This window comes from Dipodomys merriami, unplaced genomic scaffold (assembly GCF_024711535.1).
Source record: "Dipodomys merriami isolate MVZ:Mamm:240054 unplaced genomic scaffold, mDipMer1.0.p SCAF_29, whole genome shotgun sequence".
In the NCBI taxonomy this organism is placed as follows: Eukaryota; Metazoa; Chordata; class Mammalia; order Rodentia; family Heteromyidae; genus Dipodomys; species Dipodomys merriami.
Genome location: NW_027204381.1, coordinates 15,422,657 through 15,442,839, shown reverse-complemented (window position 1 = coordinate 15,442,839; position 20,183 = coordinate 15,422,657). Strand labels below are relative to the sequence as shown.

Genomic DNA, 20,183 nt, shown 5'->3' with positions numbered 1-20,183 from the left:
AAAGTGAAGAACAGAAAACAACTTTATTGCTTATATATGACCAAGGAAAGAAACATTAGGAGGAAAAAAAAAGTGTACTCTTTGAGAAAAAAAATGCTAGTGTAGGAAGATGGATAGGTTAAGACCCAAACAGAGCCAACTTCTTTAAGTTGCCATATTCTGCTGGCCCATTTTCTTGAATCTGTGCTTGGAATAGGTGCTATTAGAGTTGTACCAAACGAGGCTGGGGGCTTAAAACTACTTCCAACTTGCTCCCTCTTCCTCCCTCACTATACCTCCACTTTTACCAAGGACAATTGAGGTCCCAAGCTAATATTTCAAAATCCCCAAAAGGCAGCACCTATTCATAGTCAAGGGATTGAGCACCTATGGCCAACAAGGTATTTTAAGCCCAAGCACTTTATTAGAAATCTGATAAAGACAAATTTAGTAGTTAAAATTATAAAATAGCAATCACTTCATGGAATGTCATCATAGTTGTATTCTATTGCTGGTGTCTCAGACTGTCACCTTTCCATGAAGTTTTTGTGTTACACATGTGGAAAATAAGGCGAGGGAGATTTTTAACTTAACCTGCTCCAGAACTCATAACTGAGTGGCAGAGCCAATACCAAAAGTCATGCTTCTTAACCGGGCTGATAAAGTAACAGCCAGGTGAAAACTGACAATGCATCACTTGATCTTTCCTCCAATAGTGAGAAATTCACTTATGTTCTGCCAGCCTTTTTTTCAGTGATATTTTGGTTTCTTGTGAATTAATACAGGAATCACAGTACAGCAAAGGGAAATAATGTGGTCTCTGCTTGGTGCTTTTAACCCAAAGGCAAGACGGGAAAGAAACGGGTTATGTCCCTGAGAAGCCTGTTTCATTTTGGAACTGATTCAACTTAAGTTTCAGGGAAAATCTAAAGTTCATTAATAGAATTAGAAATGAACAAGGAAGACAACAAGACAACAGAGCTAGGGATTGTAGCTCAGTGGTAAAGCACTTGCCTAGCATGCGCAAGAACCTGGGCTCAATCCTCAACACAGCCCGGGGGGAGAGGGGAACCAGGAAGACAATGTTTAGATGGCTATTGCTGCCCTGGATCCATTTCAGAGCATCATTAAGATAGCAAGACCAATTCCTAATTTTTCCCCATTTGAATTGAAGGACAAATTTCAAATGCAAGGGCATTTAGACTATAGCAATGAAACTAGAAAACCATTTACTATCCAATTAGCATGTGTTAGGGGTATACTAATAGCTACCCTGTCCAGCAGGGAAATTTGAGAAAACGGTAGTTCCTTCTAACAGTTGTGTGGATGTTACCAAGAAGGGTAAAGGTTTATTCTTAACGCCCATTTCCTCTTTAAGTAAACTAGACCACACCTGTGGGGTCAAAATACAGAAGGCTCAAAGCACCAAGATTGAGGACAAGTCGATAGTATGCCTGCTATATGAACAAAGAAGTGTTCTCTTGTCAAGCCATCCTACATACCACACTCCTTCAATCCCCTTCTTCATCCCAGTCCTTGATGTCCCCAAACTCATTTCAACCGGTGTACCCAGGTCTTTACTGAATTCAGTTTCCTGGGTCCTTTAATTTGCTACATAGGTCACTTTACCCTAAATGTGATTAATTGCAAAAAAATAATCTTCAAGAAACCTTCATAACAAAATACCAGATTCCCCACAGACAAGAAAAGGGGATCAAGTTTAAGTCTGGCAAAACATAGATGGCACAAGACACCTCTGACCTCAGACCCCTGTGCTGAAAGAGTCACTGGCACAACTCCAAGGAGTAAGAGTTATAAATACCCAGAATCAAATGGGAAGCACGAATGTTTCTTTCCTATCTAGTCATCCTCTGAGCTCTCAGCAGACCTTTCATCTGTAGCCACTTTCCAATTTGTGCGTTTATTTGTCCTCTCGTGTATTTCACTGTTAGCTACAGGGACATGGACATCTGTGTCTGTCTTTTTCCTTTTGGTTTTCTCAGTGCCTCCGTCTTCGCTTTCCTCAGAACTGCTGGATGCTGAATCATCTGACTGAGAGGTGTCACTTTCTGCCTCTACTAATAAAGCAGGTTTTTTGAGAGACTTTTTCCTGGATTTTTTCTTGCGCTTGTGTGGCTGCTTCCTTTTCTTGTTACAAGAAGGCCCAGTTTCTTCTGAGAACTCACTTGAGGAATTTGCTGTTATATCTGTGGCTTCCTTTTTGCTTTTCTTCTGTTTCTTGTGTGACTTTTTTTTCTGCTTCTTTTTGTGAGATTTCTTTGACTTCTTATGTTTGCGGGATTCATGGGCAGATGATCTGACCTGGGGAGATGTTTTTTTCCCATTGGTAATATCTTGGTGATCACTACCAATAAAAAAGTACAGATAAACTTACGTAGAAAATAAAAAGTATGTTTTTATTTTAATATTCTGTACTCTAGACAGGAAGTCTAGAATAACACCTGAATTTTAATTCAGAACTTTTGACATACAATTTTGAAACTAACCAACTTTGATACTCTGAGTTTTAGTTTTCTCATCTTTAAAATGAAGATGAAGGAAGGAAGCTGTGGCTCAAGAGGTAGAACACTAAGAAAAAAAAAACAAAACAAAAAACAGGGATATACATGGCTCAGGCCCTGAGTTTAAGCCCCAAGCCTGGCAAAAATAAATAAAAAATTTAAAAACATAAAATCAGTGATTAAAAAATGTAGATAAAAGCCAGGCACCGGTGGCCCATGCCAGTAATCCTAGCTACTCAGGAAGCTGAGATCTGAGGATCACGGTTCAAAGCCAGCCCGGGCAAGAAAGTCCTTGAAACTCATCTCCAATAAACCACTAGAAAACCAAAAGTGGTGCTGTGGCTCAAGCGGTAGAGCGCTAGCCTTGAGCTGAAGAACTGAGGGACAGTGCTCGGGCCTAGAGTCCAAGCCCCATGACCAACCCAAAAAAAAAAAAAGGCAGCTAAAAATCCTGAGGTACAGTAACTGACTATATGACACTAACCTAGTATGCCCTTACCCACTTTCATTTTCTGCAGTACCAGTTACTTGTGGCTGATCATAGTTCAAAAATAATACATGGAAAATTCCAGAAATAAACAATTTTAAAAAGTTTTCAGTAGCATGTCATTCTGAGTAACATGACAAAACTTTTCAGTCCCACTTGGGACAGCTACCTTTCACCCAGCTGTCTACCTCTTAGTAATTTATTAGCTATCTGGGTTATCAATTCACTGCCACAGTAAAACAGTGCATATATCAGGCAACAATGTACTTAGTAACTAAGGTCCAAAGCAACACAAAAGTAATGATGACAACTCAGATATAGCTAAGAAAGCCACATCTGAATTAAACAGATGGAAGTTTATCATAGCTATGTATCAACAGGAAAACACAAAATATAAAAGGTTCAGTAATATCTGAGGGTTCAAGTATCCAGAGTGTCTTGGAACATATCTCCACAGATAGTGGGGGATCACTATATATAGAAACCAAAAGGCTGGCAGACATTCCATCCATCAATATTCCATCCATCAATAATGGAAAAGCCTAGAAGGGAACACTTCCTAACTAAATCATATTTGGAGGAGGGGAAATATAAGGTCTCCCTATGTTGTCCAGGTGGCTTCAAACTACTAGGCTCAAGCAATCCTCTTGCCTCAGCCTCCCAAGTACTGCGACTGTAAGTACACACCAGCATACCAGGTTCTACATGAATTTTCAGTGGTAAGGCTTATAAAAAGAACTCAATTTCTAATACAGACTATGTACTAATCTTACTTTTAGTAATTATCTTACCTGTCTGTTTCAAACTCTTCAGGGTATAACTCTTTATATCCACTGTGACCCCATCTGTAAGATGACACATCACATTTGTTAAAGCAATGCACAAATTAAAAAAGAAATAAAACTATTAAAGTGTATGTATAGAACCAAGAGATATACACAGAACCAAGAAAATAGATATAGTGAGACACAAACAGCTACATTTTCTGCACAATATAGCACACAAAGGATTCCTCTGTTCATTTACACGTATGTATGTAGTAGGGAAGTACTAACGATTGAACTCAGGGCCTTGATTTGGGTACATAAGCACTCTATCTCTTGAGCCTCACCTCTATCTTTGTCCTCTTGTAAGAACATTTTCTGTATTCTTCAAGAAATGCTAAAGGATAGAAGCAAAGCTGTGGCTCTAGTGGTCAAACACCAATCTTGAGTGAAAAAGCAAAGGGACAGTACACAGACCTTGAGGTCAAGCCCAGAACCAACATACAAAAAGAAACAGTAAAGGATTTATACATTGTTCTTTAGCTGTGAAGCTCTTTTCTACATACACTGCCTAAGAGAACGCTGTCTACATTGGGGAAAGTTTTTATATAATAATTTTGAAATACTTATTGAAATGTAATTCACATAACAAGAAATTTGCTCTTTTAAAAAGTGTAGAAATCCTGGAAATAAAGGACATCTGAATTGGAAACAATAACCCAAAAAAAAGGCAGTTCCACTAGCCCACAGCAACCACTAACCTGTTTTCTGTCTCTACAGATTTGTTTATTCTGGACATCAAAGAAAGAGAATCATATGATGTAAAGCTTTTATGTCTGGCTACTTTCACCTTGTGTAAGGTTTACAGGCTTACCCATGCTGTGGCGTATTATCAGTACTTTGTGTCTTTTACTGCCAAGTAACAGTCTGGTAAATAAGATTACCTCACATTTTGCCTATCTGTTTAACAGTTAATATTTGGTTTCCACTTTGGGGGAATTATCAATAATGCTGTTATGAATGAACACTTCTGTTCAGTTTTGTTAGGAACAACTAATTTTGCAAATACATAGCCTCAAGTCAAGTATCAATGCAAGTCACGGAAATTTAGTCACAAACCTGTCTGGCATATTAGCTTCATAATTATATAACTTCTTGTTCCAGGATTTAGACTTAAGAAAATCATCTTCCACTGTTCCAGAAATTTCATTCTTTGGCCTCCAATAGTCTCTCTGACTCTCTTCATCAAAACCATCACTCCGCATCCGACTAGAAATGAAAACACAACTTCTAAGGGTTACTTTATGGGAACATCATGTATTAGAAGAGGACAATAAAACAACTGAAATTTACTCTTAAAAAAAAAAGTAACATTATATGAAGACCCCCTATGTTGCTCTTTACTGTAATTTGGATCTGGAATGTCCCCAGAGGCCCGTGTGTGGGTAAGAATATGGAGAAGTCAGGGTAATTGTAAGAAGTGAGGCCTAGCCAGAAGCCAGTGGCTCAGGCCTGTACTCCCAACTACTCAGGAAGCTGAGATCTGAAGATCATGATTCAAAACCAGCCAGAACAGACAAATCCAGGAGACTCTTATCTTCAGTTAATTACCAAAATACTGAAGAGGAGGTGTGGCTCAAGTGGCAGAACACCAGCCTTGACTAAAAAAGGCAAGCAAGAGGGCGAGACCCAGAGTAGATTCTAGCCCCAGTAAGTACCAAAACAAAGTCTAAAATAACAAGTGGTTACAAACGAAAGTAGTGACTCATCAGTTAAGTAACCAGAAGAAAATCTGAAGTTAAAAGCTGTCAGGCAGCTGGAATTCAAAGAATCTTGAACATTTACAATTCCAAGACAGATATGGCAAATTTCCCATTACAAATAAATAGTCTCTCCAAATCAATCACCACTGTATCTTTATGCTTCCATCTAGATTTACCAAACAGGGAAAGCTTAATGACTCACAGAACTGAAGTCATACATCCTTAAAATATAAAATGTTGTTAAACAAAAGTGATGACACTGAAACAGATGAGAATTATTTTGGTTCTGGAGAGATTTGAGCTTCACCTTGAACTGCTGGGTAACATTTTCCTTTTGGTCCCTTGGTAAGCATCCTCCATCTGTTTCTCTAGTTCTCTGATTTTCCACATATCTGATTCCTCCTGAATCTAATTTTTTGAAAAGGAAAGAAACAAAATGTCACTTAAAGTAACTTTGTATTACAGAAAAATAACAAGCTGAAAATACAGTCTGCACTAGTTGTGTATTGCACATGGGGTTATGATCAGAGACCTGGAAAGTCAATTCTGAGTTCTCAAGAACATGGCTAAACAATAAATCTCAAATTTTACAGCAAGAGTTAGTAACTCTGAACAGACACATTTACCACATGTCCAATTTTAAAATCATGGTACAATTAACAAATAATAATCCCACATTTCTAAGAGTTTAACTGCATCACCACAACAGAACCTTAAACAATTTTATAAGGAAATTAATGCGGGAATTACTAGTACATTTTACTAAGAAGCCAAAACTCGGGATTTTACCCTAAAGTGAAAAACAAAACCACAAAACTAGTGCTGTAAGCACTGCTTCATGTTTCTAATCCTAGCCATTCAGGAGACAGAGATTATGATGACTGTATTTAAAAACCTGCACAGGCAAAAATAAGTTCCAAAGACCTCATTTCCACCAATATAAAGGCGGGCATGGTGGCATGTATCTGTCATCCTGGCTATTCAAGAACTGAAAACTCAATTAGAAAGATAACTAAAGCATGTTAAGCAAATGCAAGGTCCTAAATTCAATACCCAGTATTACAAAGGAAAGAGAGAGACAGAGACAGAGACAGAGAGCGCACGCATGCAAGCAGGGAGGGAGAGAGAGAAAAATAACTAAAGTAAAAGTAAATCAGGGCCAGCACTGGTACCTTGTCCCTGTAATCCTAGCTGCTCAGGAGGCTGAGATCTGAGGATCGCAGTTCAAAGCCAGCCCAGGCAGGAAAGTCTGTGAAACTCTTATCTCCAATAAAGTACTAAGAAAATGCCACAAGTGGCACTGTGGCTCAAGTGGTAGAGCGCTAGCCTTGAGCAAAAGAAACTCAAAGAGACAGCACCCAGGTCCTTAGTTCAAGCCCCAGGACCCACAAAAAAAAGTGAACTGGGATTTGTTCAGAGTGTGTGCTCTGAGTTCAAATTCTAGTACTGCCAAAAACCAAACAACAAAAGCTTACTGAAGACAGCTCTTTAAATTCTCTAGACTGAATCTCTTTACACATTAAGGTTGTCAAAAACAAAACAAACCATACTGTTGGCTAGAGAATTTTCTACATATCAAACTATAAGTAGCAAAAAGAACATATTTTTTGCTTTTAAGTTCTCCCAAACAACTGTGATAAATCTATGCTACATTTACATTTTTCAGTTAACATCTATCTCCAAGTATCACAATAACTGAACTTGCCACTGAGACCTTATTTTCTGCCACTATCTCCTATAAGCCCCTCTTTCCTGTCATACCCAAGTGGTTAATGCTTTCATTTCTTATTGGTAGTGATAAGATTTGAACCCAGAACCTTTTACATGCTAAGCAAGTACACTACCACTGACCTACCTTACCAGCTCATGCTCTTTCTTGTTGCCACGTATTAGTACAAGATGTTCTCTCTGTTCAGAATGATCTTTCATATCTGGTAAACTTAAACCATTGTACAAGAACCAGTTCAAACATCAGCACCTCAATTGCCACTCATTCTGGGAAATCTTTTCTAACTTCCAAAGGCAGATTTCATTATTGTTACCTCAGAGCTCTAAAGTACTTTGTAATTGTCTCCACTCCATAGTGATTAACAAAGCATAACTACCTATTTATTTCTATTTGCTATCTCTCTTGCTGTGTCACAATAACACTGGGCACACTCTGTAGCCTCAAGTGTTTAAGGCTGAGTGGGTGGTATTCCCACACACACACCAACCTTCCCCCACAACACATACCTTATTGTGAGCATCAGTGTGTCGGATGACATTCCTCAGGAGGACTTTCCCCAGTGGAACCCGGGACATTCTTCAACCTGAAATAAATTTAAAAAGAACATTTCATTATTTCCTTCTTTTAATTTTCTGTTACATAGTATAAAGAAGTGTAAGGTAAAGGAAAATCACTCAACTAGGAGACAAAAATCTTAAAGAACAGTTTTTCTTTCACCACTTAAATGCCTGACAACAATTAATGTAGGGGTGAAAGGGATAATGGCACACTAAAGCTCCTTAAAATTGCATGAAACTAAGTGTTTTCATGAGCAGCATTTTACTTAAACTCCATGTTTAATGAGGCAAGTATCTATCCTTCAGTATCCACAGGAGATTGGTGCTGGGACACATACCCAAACCCACATCAAAATCCACAGGTGCTCAACTTTCACATTTATAATGGTAAAAAATCCTCACATATAACCAAAACACAACCTCCCATACCCTTTCAATCAGGTCTGCATTATTTACAATACCTGATACAATGCAAATGCTACTTAAGTAGGTAGCAGACTTAATTAAAAAAAAAAAAATGATGACAAGTCTGTACATGGCTACTATAGATGCAATTTGTTTCCCCAAATGTATTCGGTTGGCGGGGCGGGGGTTGAACTCGTAAGATGTTGAACCCTGGATACCAGAAGTTCCCCGGCTTAAAGCCGTACTCCTACATAATCCCAGATAAACCGTGTACATCCACAGCCCGATGAGAAATCAAATCTCCAATCCTCAAATCAGTGTGCACAAAGCAAATACCTAGATTCGCGTGTCGGAAACCATACGTCACTAGTTACAAAAACTGACGCCTGAAAACATCAAATGCAAAAGGACCTATATTTTTCAAGCCGGGGCATTTCTTTTTTTTTCTTTATTTCGTACAGAAGTTAAAAAAAAAAAACACTAGATGACAAAGATATTCACACGTGAAGCTTGGCAGGGGCTTTGTGCGAGCACCCCAACACTCACTCACCCCTCGATCCTGAGGAAATCAGGCATCTTGTTAGTGTGAGACGAAGAACCACTCCATTACAAGATCTCCTCCGACCCAGGAAGCCAAGGAGTCAGGGCTCAAAGGCAGCTCTGCAGCTTCACCCGAGTCCTTCGTGAAAACGCAGCCTTCCCACCGGTTATTCTGCCCTCACCCGAGGCCCAGCCCAGCCCGACGGGCAGCGCTCTCGCCCGGACCGAGGCCCGAGGGGGCCGGGCCGCCGCGCGCACTCCCCGCGCGCATCCCCCGCGCGCGCCCGGCCGGGGCGGCGGCCCCGGCGGTTGGGTTTCGCTGCCCACAGGGGGACGGGGACGCCTGGGACGGGTAAGGCCTTCCGTTGGGCCCTGGGAAGTATCTAGGGTGTCCGAAGGGGGGGATGGGGCTTCCAAATGGAAGACAAAAAGCACACCCCCATCTTGGTCACCGGGATCCCTGCCCCGCGGCGGCCTCAGAGCTCCCGGTCACCGTCCCTCCAAACGCCCTCCCCACACAAACACACACAAACACACCCATACCGTGCGCCGCAGCCTCGCGTGGCGGGGGTGGGGGGGAAGGAAGCGCGCGGCCCGGCAGAAAAAAAAGGGGGGAGAGACTTCCGCTCCAGACCGGAAGTTGTGCTCCCGAGAAAGCCTTCCTTCCGACCTCGAGACCCGGAGGCTCCCCGTGGGAGGGTTTTGCTGGACACTCTGGAGGCCGGCGCGTTCAGAAAGGAAGCAGGAGCTTGTCTGGAAGAGAAATGAGTCGGGACCCGCTGCAAAGCAAGCCTGCTATCGGGGAGCACATTCCGGAACTGGGATGTAAGGAGACTTTTCTGTCCGCGGCCTTCCGGACCCGTTTAGACGTGGAACCCGCCCTGGTTACCAGGGTAACAGGAGTCGCGGTGGGACCCCGGAGCAGAGGTGGGTCCCCTGACTTTGTGGTGACTGTCGTCCAGTCTAATCCTGATAGAATATTCGAAGAATCTAAACCCTCTTCTCTTTCTCTCGTTCTGTGCACGGTGTGCACATTCCTCCTTTAGAGGAATGGGGGACTAGAAGAGTCATCCCCAGGATTATTGCTCACAAATGACATTTACCAAACTGTCCCAGCCTCTCTAGATCACCTGATCCTCCCAATAATCCCACGAGGTATCTTCATTTTCATCTGAATATGAAGCACATATATACATGACTTGCTCACTGTGTCACTGTTAGCTGGAGATAGAGCAAAGACCAGAATCAAGGCATGCTGGCTCCGAATCTATGTGCTTAAACTACTAAACAATACTGAGGATTAAGGAAATCCTCTGTGACTCTCACCCACATACACAAGTCTGGCATCTTCAGGATTTGGAAAGCACCATCTACTACCCAATGTCCAGGTATTTGAACAAGATAATCATCAGGAATCGATGACTTAAAATCACTGCTCTGCTCCCTTGGGGTTTGTGAAGCTTCCAACAGAGTGAAGGCTTCATCTGAGAGGACAACTTGGTAATTTAAGAAGGGTTGTTAGTTATAGAATAGCATTAATAAAATAAAGATAAAGCAGTTCAGAACACCAATCCTTTAGACACAATTCCTCATCCATTCCTCCTCCCCTAAAAAAAACTAATCAATAAACTTTCCCCCCCTCTAATTAACATCTTTCCACAGCCGCCTGTTTCACCACTAATCATGGAGACATCCTCAAAGGGTCTACTGTCCCAGCTTACTCAATTCTGGAACCTCCTAGATGATTTAGCTGAAAATGACCCTCTGTGTTATAAGAACTTCATTCAACAGGAACTGAAAGAGGGGAAAGAGCTCTCTGCTGGCCCAGAACCACAGCTTTGTCTACGGACCAAGATTCTCGTATGTAGAATTGCTTTAAAGGATCGGGAGGCACTGAATGGGCTTCTAGGATAAATGGGGAATATCTGACCCTCGACTATTGCTACTGTAACACAAGAAAACTTGGCGGAAACTGCTTCTGTTAAAAAATGAAATTTCAGTGTTTTGTGATTTGTTGAAAGAGTAAGATTTTGTCAAGGGGCTGGGAAGGTGGCTCAGTGGTAGAGTGCTTGCCTAGCATGAATGAGGCCCTGGTTCCATTCCTCAGTACCACATAAACAGAAAAAGCTGGAAGTGGTGCTGAGGCTCAAGTGGTAGAGTACTAGCTTTGAGCAAAAGAAGCTCAGGGACAGAAGGAAAAGGAAGAAGGAAAAGGAAAAGTGGCATAATGATTTGATAAAGAATCATGGAGTTGGAGAGATCATGCAGTGGTGAAATAGTCAGCTATATCTGGTAGAACAACAACATGCAACCCTTTCTCCTGTCTTTTCCAGAGGAAAGGGGCAGAAGTCAGATTCATGATGATAAGCCAACCACCTTGGGGAATCTCAAGCACGGTTTTAATATTTGGAATGATCTAGCACCTCTAATTCTCCTCTTCAGGGTTGGAGAATGTAGCTCAGTAGTAGAGCACCTGCTTAGCATCTGTAAGGCTCTAGTTTCAATCACCAGCACCACAAGTCAAAATAAAATTTAAAAAAAAACTCCCTTTTCCCATCCGGTAGAGAGTTGCTTTTCTTCTGATCATGTATTTATGAACTGAATTCCAGGAAATGGAAAAAAAAGAGTTGCTTTTAAGATATTATCTTAAAACTTTTCTAAAAACCTAGAATTTTGAGCTATTAAAATGATTCACTTTCCAGAAACCAAAAGAAAAACTACTTTATATCAACCTGTGTCAGTGGAAAAGGATCCCTGCTCCCCGGTCAGCTACTCACCCAGTACCTATAAGTGTTGGCAGACCAGAAGATATCTCTGAGGCATCAGGTACAAAGAATTAAAGGAGAGAACACATTTTTATTATTTTATTTAGAATAAGCATGGATTAGGTTTTAGTTGGGTTTGAATTTCAAGTAAAAGATTTTCTTTAGTGGTAACACAGTTAATGACAAACTGGTCTACCTTCATGAAAAATATAATAATGTTGTTTTTCTAATAATGAGCTGCTTTGAACCTGTGTAAAAATACCAGCCATGCCTTAATTGGAATTTTGTGTATATAATGCCACTGTCATTGCCTTTGAATTGTATCTTCATCAGGAATATGGTTTAATATATGACCTGTCAATATCATTAACAGATGGTCTCACTTCACACTCTCTGGGTTACACACAGATGCTTATACAGTCATCAATGTTGCCTACAACCCTGGGGTTCTACAGGAAGCAGAAGAGGACCAAGTGCAAAAAGATCAGTTAATAAGGATGGCCATGGAATGCATCGAGCAGAGATTCGAGATCACCCTCTCGCACTCTTACCATGTTACCAAATTTAAAATGAAAGGAAGCATTCAAAGAATGAAGCAAAATCTGATGAGACTAAAGACTAGTGACTTCACAGACTTACGAGAGAAAATGAGGAAGGGTAAGTTATTGAATGTGAGTTCAAAATTAAACCAGTTTCATTATTGTGTAACCTATGTAAAGTTTGCAATCTAGAATTCTCTCAAAAGATAAGAAACTTAAGAAAAATATAAAATTTCAATTTTCGGAAGTGTTAAGGATACCCATCTTGTTTTTAACAGTTTGATTTTTGGTAGTACCAGTGCTTCAACTCAGGACCTCCTATGTGCCCAGCTTTTTCATTCCCAATTGGTACACTAGCACTGAAGCCCTGCCCCCAATCCTCCATAAACATTTTTTTCCAGTCAAATTCTTTAAGTCATTTTATATTTTGTGAGTTTTTTGGTGGTGGTGGTGATGGGGTTTGTGTGTTTTGTTGATGTGCTGGGGGATGAATCCAACCTAGGACCTCCACTACTAGGCAAGAGTTCTACTGCTAATCTATATCCCCAGCTTCATTTAGGATTCTTTTGATTAGTATTTCCAAACTTATGTAACCATAGCCAAGCATATTTTCCAAGTCATATTATATATGTATATAGAAACACATGTATGAATGTATCTATATATATATATATATATATATATATTCACATACACACAGTATACATTATATGGGAAAATGGGCAAGGTTATTTGCAAATCCTGTCATTTCATATGAAACACTAGACAGAGCATTTTGTGATTTGCTCTCTCCTGTCTCTTTTCTGTACAGAAAATACTCTTGGAGAAATAAGAACCAGTGCTGTGAGCAGTCCAGATCACTGTCCTCAATTGCTGCTGCCAAAAGAACAAGTTTCAGGCAAACCTCTTATAGAGGAGCTTTCTAGCACTGAAATCCAGGCGGACATGAAGATTCCAGCCTATAAATTAAAAATTGTAAAGGATCAGAATGACAAACCTCTGAAAATTGAATTGAAAGTTGAATTACCTGGTGTTAATTCAGCCTCTCTCTGTGACCTTCGTGTTTCTGAGGTCAGTGGAATAGACCATACAGTAGTCTTCCAGTATCCCTGGAGATTTGTTTTCAGGAACCCCTGAAGATACTAAAACCCATGGATGCATAAGTCTTGTATATAAAGCCACACAGTATTTGCAAATAATCTGTGCCCATATCCCCATACACTTTATAGTGCCTAGTTATATATGTAAATCCAAGACATATGGTTATTTAGTTCACTTTCCATTTTAACAACTGTGGAAGATCATCAATTTATAAACAAAAAGGGGGATTTCAGAGGTTCCAGCCCATAGTCACTTGGCTCCATTGATTTGAGGCCAATCTGAGGCAACATATCATGGCAAGAGTGCATAGCAAAGCAAAACCACTTATCACCATGGCCAGGGAGAAAGGAAGTGACCAGGGTCCCACAATCCACTTCAGGGGCACACTCCCCAATGACCTAAAGACCTCTCGGTGAACCCTACTTCCTAACAGTTCCATCACCTCCCTGTAATAGTGCCTCTGCAGAGAGCAAACCTTTACCACATGGACCTTTGGGTGGCACCTAAGATCCAAACTAGACTGAGTTACATTGGACTGTTGTTTAAATTACAAGTTTACACCAGGAGAGATACAACCATTGTAAACATTACTACATTTCTAATCCCAAATAAGTTAAATCCTCCCACAAATGTGGAACCTCCAGGTACAGAAGACTAACGCTACAGAAAATGTGTATCTGTCATTACACACTACTATACTGTAGTAGTAATAAACTCCAACACTTTAGGGCTTATAATTACTCATGTTACACACTAGCTAGGCCACTCTGCTTCATGAGTCTTATAGATCCTTAGGCTGAGGTGAAGGAACAGTTCTGAACATCTGAGATATAGGTCTTTCTCACTCACTGTAGAGTGAAAACAGAAATGAGAAGCCCATGCAATGGATCTAAAACTTCAACTGAGATACAGCATGTATTACTTTTGAGGAGGTCAAGTCTTACATGAATGGGACTTGGAAGTATAGTCTCACAAGTATTCATGGGAAACCATATAGCAAGGATATGCAATCCTCTTGTCTTACAGAAGAGCAGGTATTTGGGAGCAGTCCTAGTCAGCCAGTCTGTCCTTTTGGTCACAGATATTTTGCTGGTTTTCTCAAGAAAGCACCCCTCATCACAGTAACAAACTCTAAAATATATTTTTTATCAATTTATATATATATATATATTTAAAAAATATATATGTAAATATATATATATACACACACACATACATATATATTGCCAGTCCCAGGGTTTGAACTCTGAGCCTCAGCAATGTCTCTGAACTTTTGCTCAAGGATAACACTCTACCACTTGAGTAGAATGATTAATTTCCGATAGAATCTCATGGTATTTCCTGCCCAGGCTGGTTTGAAACCATGATCCTCAGATTGCAGCCTCCTAGCTAGGATTACAGGCGTGAACCACCAATACCTGCTAAGGGTATTTTTGTTGGTTTGTTTGGGGGGGTTTTAGCTGTATTTTTTTTTTTTTTTGGTACTGGGGATTAAACCTAAAACATTGTACTTGCTAGGCAAATGCTTTGCCACTGAGCTACATCCCAACCCTCTACGTCCTTTCAACCACAGATCAATGACATGTCAAGTGCCCAAACCCTATCCGTGATACATTGTGGAATAGGGAGAAAATAATAATTAACCTCACTTCAGATAAAGGAAATGTATCCAACAGAAGCACACATAATAGCAACATTCTATGTCCCACTCCTTCACCTAGACACTCGATTCACACTCCACGCTCCAGTCAAAATTACCTACATTATTTGCCTTCCAAACCATTGTTAGTTTATTAGAGCTTTATCAGACCACACATCCCCTAACATGTTTCAGCCCCTACTCCATTTCCTTGTCCTTTTGCTAATTAACCCCAACGATTGTACCACATAATTCAGGATGACAACACTACTCTTGGAACAATGTCATTTAACATTTGATGTGTTATGCAGCAATAAAAATCTCAAAACAGCTGGATGCCAGTGCTCAGGCCTGTAATCCTAGCTAGTCAGGAAGCTGAGATTTGAAGATCATTGTTCAAAGCTACCTTGGACAGGAAAGTCCATGAGACTTATCTCTAATTAACCACCAAAAAGCCAGAAGTGGAGCTGTGGCTCAAAATCTCAGGGACAGCATCCAGGCCCTGAGCTCAAAGCCCCAGTAACTTGTACAAGAAAACAGAATCTCAAAACAGAGATTTCCATCAGTAATGGTATTGCTCATTACAAGGTACTACAAGTCACATGATAGCAGGATCCTCCTACCTAAGTGAAAACTTGAACTCAGTAATTACTGTGGGAAAAAAAGCAGAAATTTAATAGCACAAATTTTTTAAAATCAGTTCTCATGTTCTGAAAATATCTTGTTATTCTTAGGATGATTTACTAATCATGGTCTCGGAGAAATACCAATTACACCTGAATCTTCCAGAATCTGTTGATACTGAAATGACGACAGCAAAATTTATCAAAGACAAGTCTACATTAATCATCACAATGCCATTGAAAACAACAGCTTGATATTTTGGATTTTTAATTTTTATTTTAAGCAATTTCTTTTATATTTTTTCTGTATGAGATCATACAAATTACAAGGCAAGTACTCTGTCACTTGAACCACAACTCCAGCCCAAATTCTGTATTTTCTGAGAGATCCCTTTGATAGAAAGATTTATCCCTTCAGCTGAAACTACTTTTAACTACTTTTTCTCCTCAGTTTTGATATTAACCAGAAACTTTGAAAGAGTAGGATTTCAAAAAATTAGTTATTTATCTTATATATACTCCGATCAATCCTAAGACATGTCATTTGGAAAAATTCTAAAATTGTTTTTAAGGAACACATGGGAACTCTTGGTTTGCTACTTTAAAAAAAAAAAAAAAAAAAAAAAAGATCTCTAGCATTTTTCATCAGAAAAAAAATCCCAGACCTACAGAAAGTTTGCTATCACCACGATGGGCTGTAGCAATAAGCTCCCTCCCGCATTTAACACATAGGACCAATCTGCTTCTAGGAAACTACGTTTCAATAAGACAGCTCTGCCATGAGTCTGATTTTAACATCAGTAGGACTTTTCTGTGAACTGGATACAATACAGCAATTGATGTTTTGGCACAACATATGCAAATTTGAGCTAATTTGGGACAAGTACTTTTCTCCTAGAGAAATTAATGGTATACTGCTCAGCTTCCATCTCCTGCAAGGTGTCAAAGACAAATGTACCATCTATCCAATTTACATCCCAGGGTAGCACTATACACATCACACTTTAAACATCACTTTGCCTTTTCTAGATGAAAAAAAAATAACTTTCTTATAATTATTAATGCATACTTCAACATAAAATTTATAAACCAAGCTTTTAGGAAGTAATGTTCATGTATAATAGAATAATTTATGATATATAAAAGCAAATAAAATCTTAAACCTGACGTACATTTGAATTCTTCTAGCAATAATTTATTTTTTTAAGGCTGAAACTAAAACTTACCCTTGTTTCACTCCTCAGAAACACAGGCATGCCTTCACCAACAGAGCCAAATTCTATTTCCCAGATATCTCTCTACATAATGACCACATAAAGCTGAATTTCTACTTTTACCTTCAATATGTAGATGTTTCCATTATGTTTATGTACTTATTAATAAAATACTTCAGTATAATGTTAAACTTCAGGCTGGGTGCCCGTGGCTTAGGCCTGAAATTGTAGTTTAGAGACTGAGAACTGGAATCAAGATTTGAGGACAACCTGAACAGAAAAGGCCACTAGGCTCCATTTCCAAAATAGCCAATCAAAAGCATACTGCACCCTCGCACACACCCCCCCCCCAATGTTAAACTTTGATTAACTTCCAAATTATCTACACCTTTCCCACCCCCCACCCCCTTCTGGGCCTGGGCACTGTCCCAGCTCTTCAGCCTTGAGCTCAAAGCTAGCGCTCTACCACTTGAGCCACAGCGCCACTTCTGGCTTTTTTTGCTTATGTGGTGCTGCAGAATCAAACCCTGGACCTCATGCATGCAAGGCAAGCACTCTACCACGGTGCCACATTCTCAGCCCCTATCCATACTTTTTAATTAGTCAGTCATGGGCCTTGAACTCGGGGCCTGGGCACTTCCTCTGAATTTTTTCACTAAAGGCTAGTGCTTTATCACATTGAGCCACAGCAACACTTCTGACTTTCTGAGGGTTAATTGAAGAGTCTCAGACTTTCCTGCCCCAGCTGGCTTTGAATGACAATCCTCAGATCTCAAGTTCCTGAGTAGCTAGGATTACAGGCATGAGCCACTTGTATTTATTTGTTTACTTATTTATTTTGGTCCAGTCGTGGGGCCTGAACTCTGGGCCTGGGCACTGTCCCTCAGCTCTTCAGCTCAAGGCTAGCGCTCTACCACTTGAGCCTCTGCACCACTCCTGGCTTTTTTCTTTTTGCTTATGTGGTGCTGAGGAATTGAACCCAGGGCCTCATGCATGCAAGGCAAGCACTCTACTACTGAGCCACCTTCCCAGCCCCTTGTATTTATTTTTAATGTTTTTTTTCATTAATAATGACCTCTGTACAAAAAGCAAAACACTGTCCAGGAAAAACATTAAAAATGAAGTACATACTAGTTTTAAGTTTCAACTTGTTTTTGTGGCGATGGTAGGAGGGGCTGGATCTTGAAATCAGGGCCTGGTTACTGTCTGGCTTTTCTCAAGGCTTAGTACTCTATTACTTGAGCCATAGCTCCACTTCAGGCTTTTTGGTGGTACATTAAGAGTCTCAAGGACTTTCCTGCCCAGGATGACCATGAACCTCATTCCTCAGATCTCAGCCTCCTGAGATGCTACAATTACAGGTGTGAGCTACTAGCACCTGGCTGAATTTAACCAGTTTCATATTCCTGACACTAGTGGCAATTTCCCCAGGTGTCCGAGAACTCCTGTACTACTGATGACCATTACTTTCAACTTTCACATGATGGCCTAATAGTTGTGCAAACCATGTCCTTGGATCCAGGAACTTCACATAGTCCTTTAAATATCTAACAGAGCTAGATCACTCCTATTTTGGGAATAAGTGCCATGGCTCCTTGAGTTATTAAGGTACTCCTACCTCTTAAGTAGCTGAGATTGTAGGTATGGGTCACCACAGCCAGCTTATGCAAAAGGATCTCGATGTTTTACAGGGGCTGAACTGCAATCCACCTGTCTCTGCCTACCAGTCCAGCCAAAAATTTGTATGTAATGAGAGTCTATAAGCACAAAGGTGACACTTAACATTAATTTTTTAAGGTGAAAAAAATAAGATTCTTCAAGACACATTGAAAACATGTAAGTTTTAAAGTCTTATTTGAACCATAGCTGAGATTAACTCTTAAGTCCACAATTTGCATTAGATGGCAACTGTTTTATTTTTCTTTCAAGGTAACAGTAGAGCCATAAACATTAGTAAGGAATTTTATTTGCAGATTGACTTGTTGGGACCATATATAGCTCACAATAAGGACAGCCCTCTCATGATGAGCTAATTCTTTTTTCTTTCCAGTTCAACCTAAAAATACTAACTACCAAAAAATCAGATGGATGTTCTGAATTGTTCGTCACACAGCAAGCTATTGGTGACTACATGAAGAGTACTTGGGAGAACGAACATGTAGAAAGATGGATTCTGTGCTGAAACACTTAAAAGCAAGGGCAGGGGACAGCTCCATATGGTACATGTACAAGGTTTATTTGAAATAGTCATAAATAATCCCACACATTCATTAAAACATATCAGCTCAGTAGAAAGTCTGGAATTGTGATAATGTTCCCAGTTCATTCTGATTATCCTGATATCACCTCCTTCATTCCTCTAAAAGGCAAACATAGTAAAATGGGAAGAAGTTTGTCTTTCCAAAAGGATTTTAGGGATATCTTATTTAAGGCAATGCTTGGGAAGAGAAACAATGATTTTTATATACTTTTCACTATTTTTTAAGATTTTTTTTTCCAACAAGAAATTACCATTTTGTTTTGGGCATCATTTGTTTTTAATGTTTGCTTTGTTTTTGAGATGGAGTTTTGCTATCTTGCCTGGGCTGGCCTCAAGCACCTGTGCCCAGGATCCTCTGGATTCTAGCTCTTAAGGAGACAGGACAAGTGCTGGTGCCTGGCTTGGGAGTTCTGCTAGAATTCCAAGCCATTTACCAGTGTTCCCCACTTCCAACAAGATTTGGTGCTAGTAAGACTTTGGCACATATCCAACTCTAGTAATCCTATTTTACATTATGTACATTTACTCCACAGTTATTTCATAGAGTTCTCGGGTTATATAAGTAATAAATTCTGGTAAATTCATTTACAGCTAAAGTTCAGTCAATCTTGGAAACCTCTACCCCCCAGAACTTCTCTTCAATTCTATAAGTATGTCCTTTTATTTGGAATTAACTATAGAGTTCTCTCAGAATCACACATTTAAGCTGCTTAAATAAACACATAAGGTGTTCTATCAAGAAGTGGACTTAAATTTTTATTATCTTTTTTTGCTGATGCTAGTTCTGGGGCTTGAATTCAAGGCTCCAGCCCTTACTGAGCTTTCTCACTCATGGCTGGCACTTTAGCACTTGAGCCACATATCCACTCCCATTTGTCCTTATCTTAAGAAAAACAATCATTTATGTAGAAACTCATTTTAAAGGACAGTTTGATTGAGGAAGCTTAGGAAAATGTGGACCATAAAAATTTCACTCTCCTTGAAGTTCTCTACCACTCCCATGTGTGACAAACCATAATCATGTTATAGAAGAATCAGGGTTAAATTCCAAAATTCAAACCCTAGCCCTTCCCCCAAGAGAAGCAATTTTTCTAACTTCCTGCTCTCACATGTACGCAATTTGAAAGGCAAGGTTACTTACATCTGCGTTCCCTCCGCATACTGGTCTCTAGGGAGCCACATCCTATCTATTCTGTATTCTAGTGCAAATACATATCGCGCAAGAACAAGGCTATGTGTCTCTCTTGACTAGGAGTGCACAAGTGAAAATCTGACATTAAATGTACACAATATTCG

General features: G+C 39.9%; 2 protein-coding genes across 9 annotated transcripts; one reads left to right on the top strand and one right to left on the bottom strand.

Annotated features, from left to right (window-relative positions):
• Nucleotides 1-4: 4 nt before the first annotated feature.
• Nkapd1 (NKAP domain containing 1) lies at nt 5-9,369 on the bottom strand. 2 transcript variants are annotated; one of them, XM_070038441.1, is made up of 6 exons: nt 9,290-9,369; nt 7,751-7,827; nt 5,823-5,923; nt 4,872-5,021; nt 3,780-3,833; nt 5-2,344 (listed from the first exon to the last, which is right to left on the bottom strand). In XM_070038441.1, exons 2-6 carry the CDS (start codon nt 7,817-7,819, stop codon nt 1,840-1,842), a joined length of 879 nt encoding a protein of 292 aa, XP_069894542.1. In that variant the 5' UTR covers nt 7,820-7,827; nt 9,290-9,369; the 3' UTR covers nt 5-1,839. The 2 variants fall into 2 exon arrangements, with proteins under 2 accessions (XP_069894542.1, XP_069894541.1); XM_070038440.1 differs by lacking the exon at nt 9,290-9,369 and adding an exon at nt 8,757-9,272.
• Pih1d2 (PIH1 domain containing 2) lies at nt 9,031-18,762 on the top strand. Of its 7 annotated transcripts, XR_011375800.1 has the most exons (8): nt 9,680-10,134; nt 10,409-10,606; nt 11,449-11,572; nt 11,920-12,168; nt 12,862-13,121; nt 15,525-15,743; nt 18,319-18,463; nt 18,678-18,755. XR_011375800.1 is itself a non-coding variant. In XM_070038435.1 (7 exons), the coding sequence occupies exons 3-7, from the start codon at nt 10,430-10,432 to the stop codon at nt 15,666-15,668; spliced, it is 954 nt and encodes a 317-aa protein (XP_069894536.1). In that variant the 5' UTR covers nt 9,350-9,673; nt 9,863-10,134; nt 10,409-10,429; the 3' UTR covers nt 15,669-16,967. The 7 variants fall into 7 exon arrangements, 5 of the variants coding, with proteins under 5 accessions (XP_069894540.1, XP_069894536.1, XP_069894537.1 ...); XM_070038435.1 differs by lacking the exons at nt 18,319-18,463; nt 18,678-18,755 and adding an exon at nt 9,350-9,673 and having other exon boundaries at nt 9,863-10,134; nt 15,525-16,967; XR_011375801.1 differs by lacking the exon at nt 18,319-18,463 and having other exon boundaries at nt 18,678-18,762.
• The last annotated feature ends 1,421 nt before the right edge of the window (nt 18,763-20,183 follow it).

What these genes read in the sequence shown, in the direction of transcription:
- Nkapd1 (XM_070038441.1), bottom strand. Translation starts at nt 7,819, where the DNA reads ATGTCCCGGGTTCCACTGGGGAAAGTCCTCCTGAGGAATGTCATCCGA. An exon ending in ACACTGATGCTCACAATAAG is followed by an intron (nt 5,924 to 7,750) that starts GTATGTGTTGTG and finishes TCAAAAAATTAG; the next exon opens with ATTCAGGAGGAATCAGATAT. An exon ending in GAAGCTAATATGCCAGACAG is followed by an intron (nt 3,834 to 4,871) that starts GTTTGTGACTAA and finishes GTCATCTTACAG; the next exon opens with ATGGGGTCACAGTGGATATA.
- Pih1d2 (XM_070038439.1), top strand. Translation starts at nt 10,430, where the DNA reads ATGGAGACATCCTCAAAGGGTCTACTGTCCCAGCTTACTCAATTCTGG. An exon ending in GTCTACGGACCAAGATTCTC is followed by an intron (nt 10,607 to 11,448) that starts GTATGTAGAATT and finishes TTCACTTTCCAG; the next exon opens with AAACCAAAAGAAAAACTACT. An exon ending in AGATATCTCTGAGGCATCAG is followed by an intron (nt 11,573 to 11,919) that starts GTACAAAGAATT and finishes GGTTACACACAG; the next exon opens with ATGCTTATACAGTCATCAAT.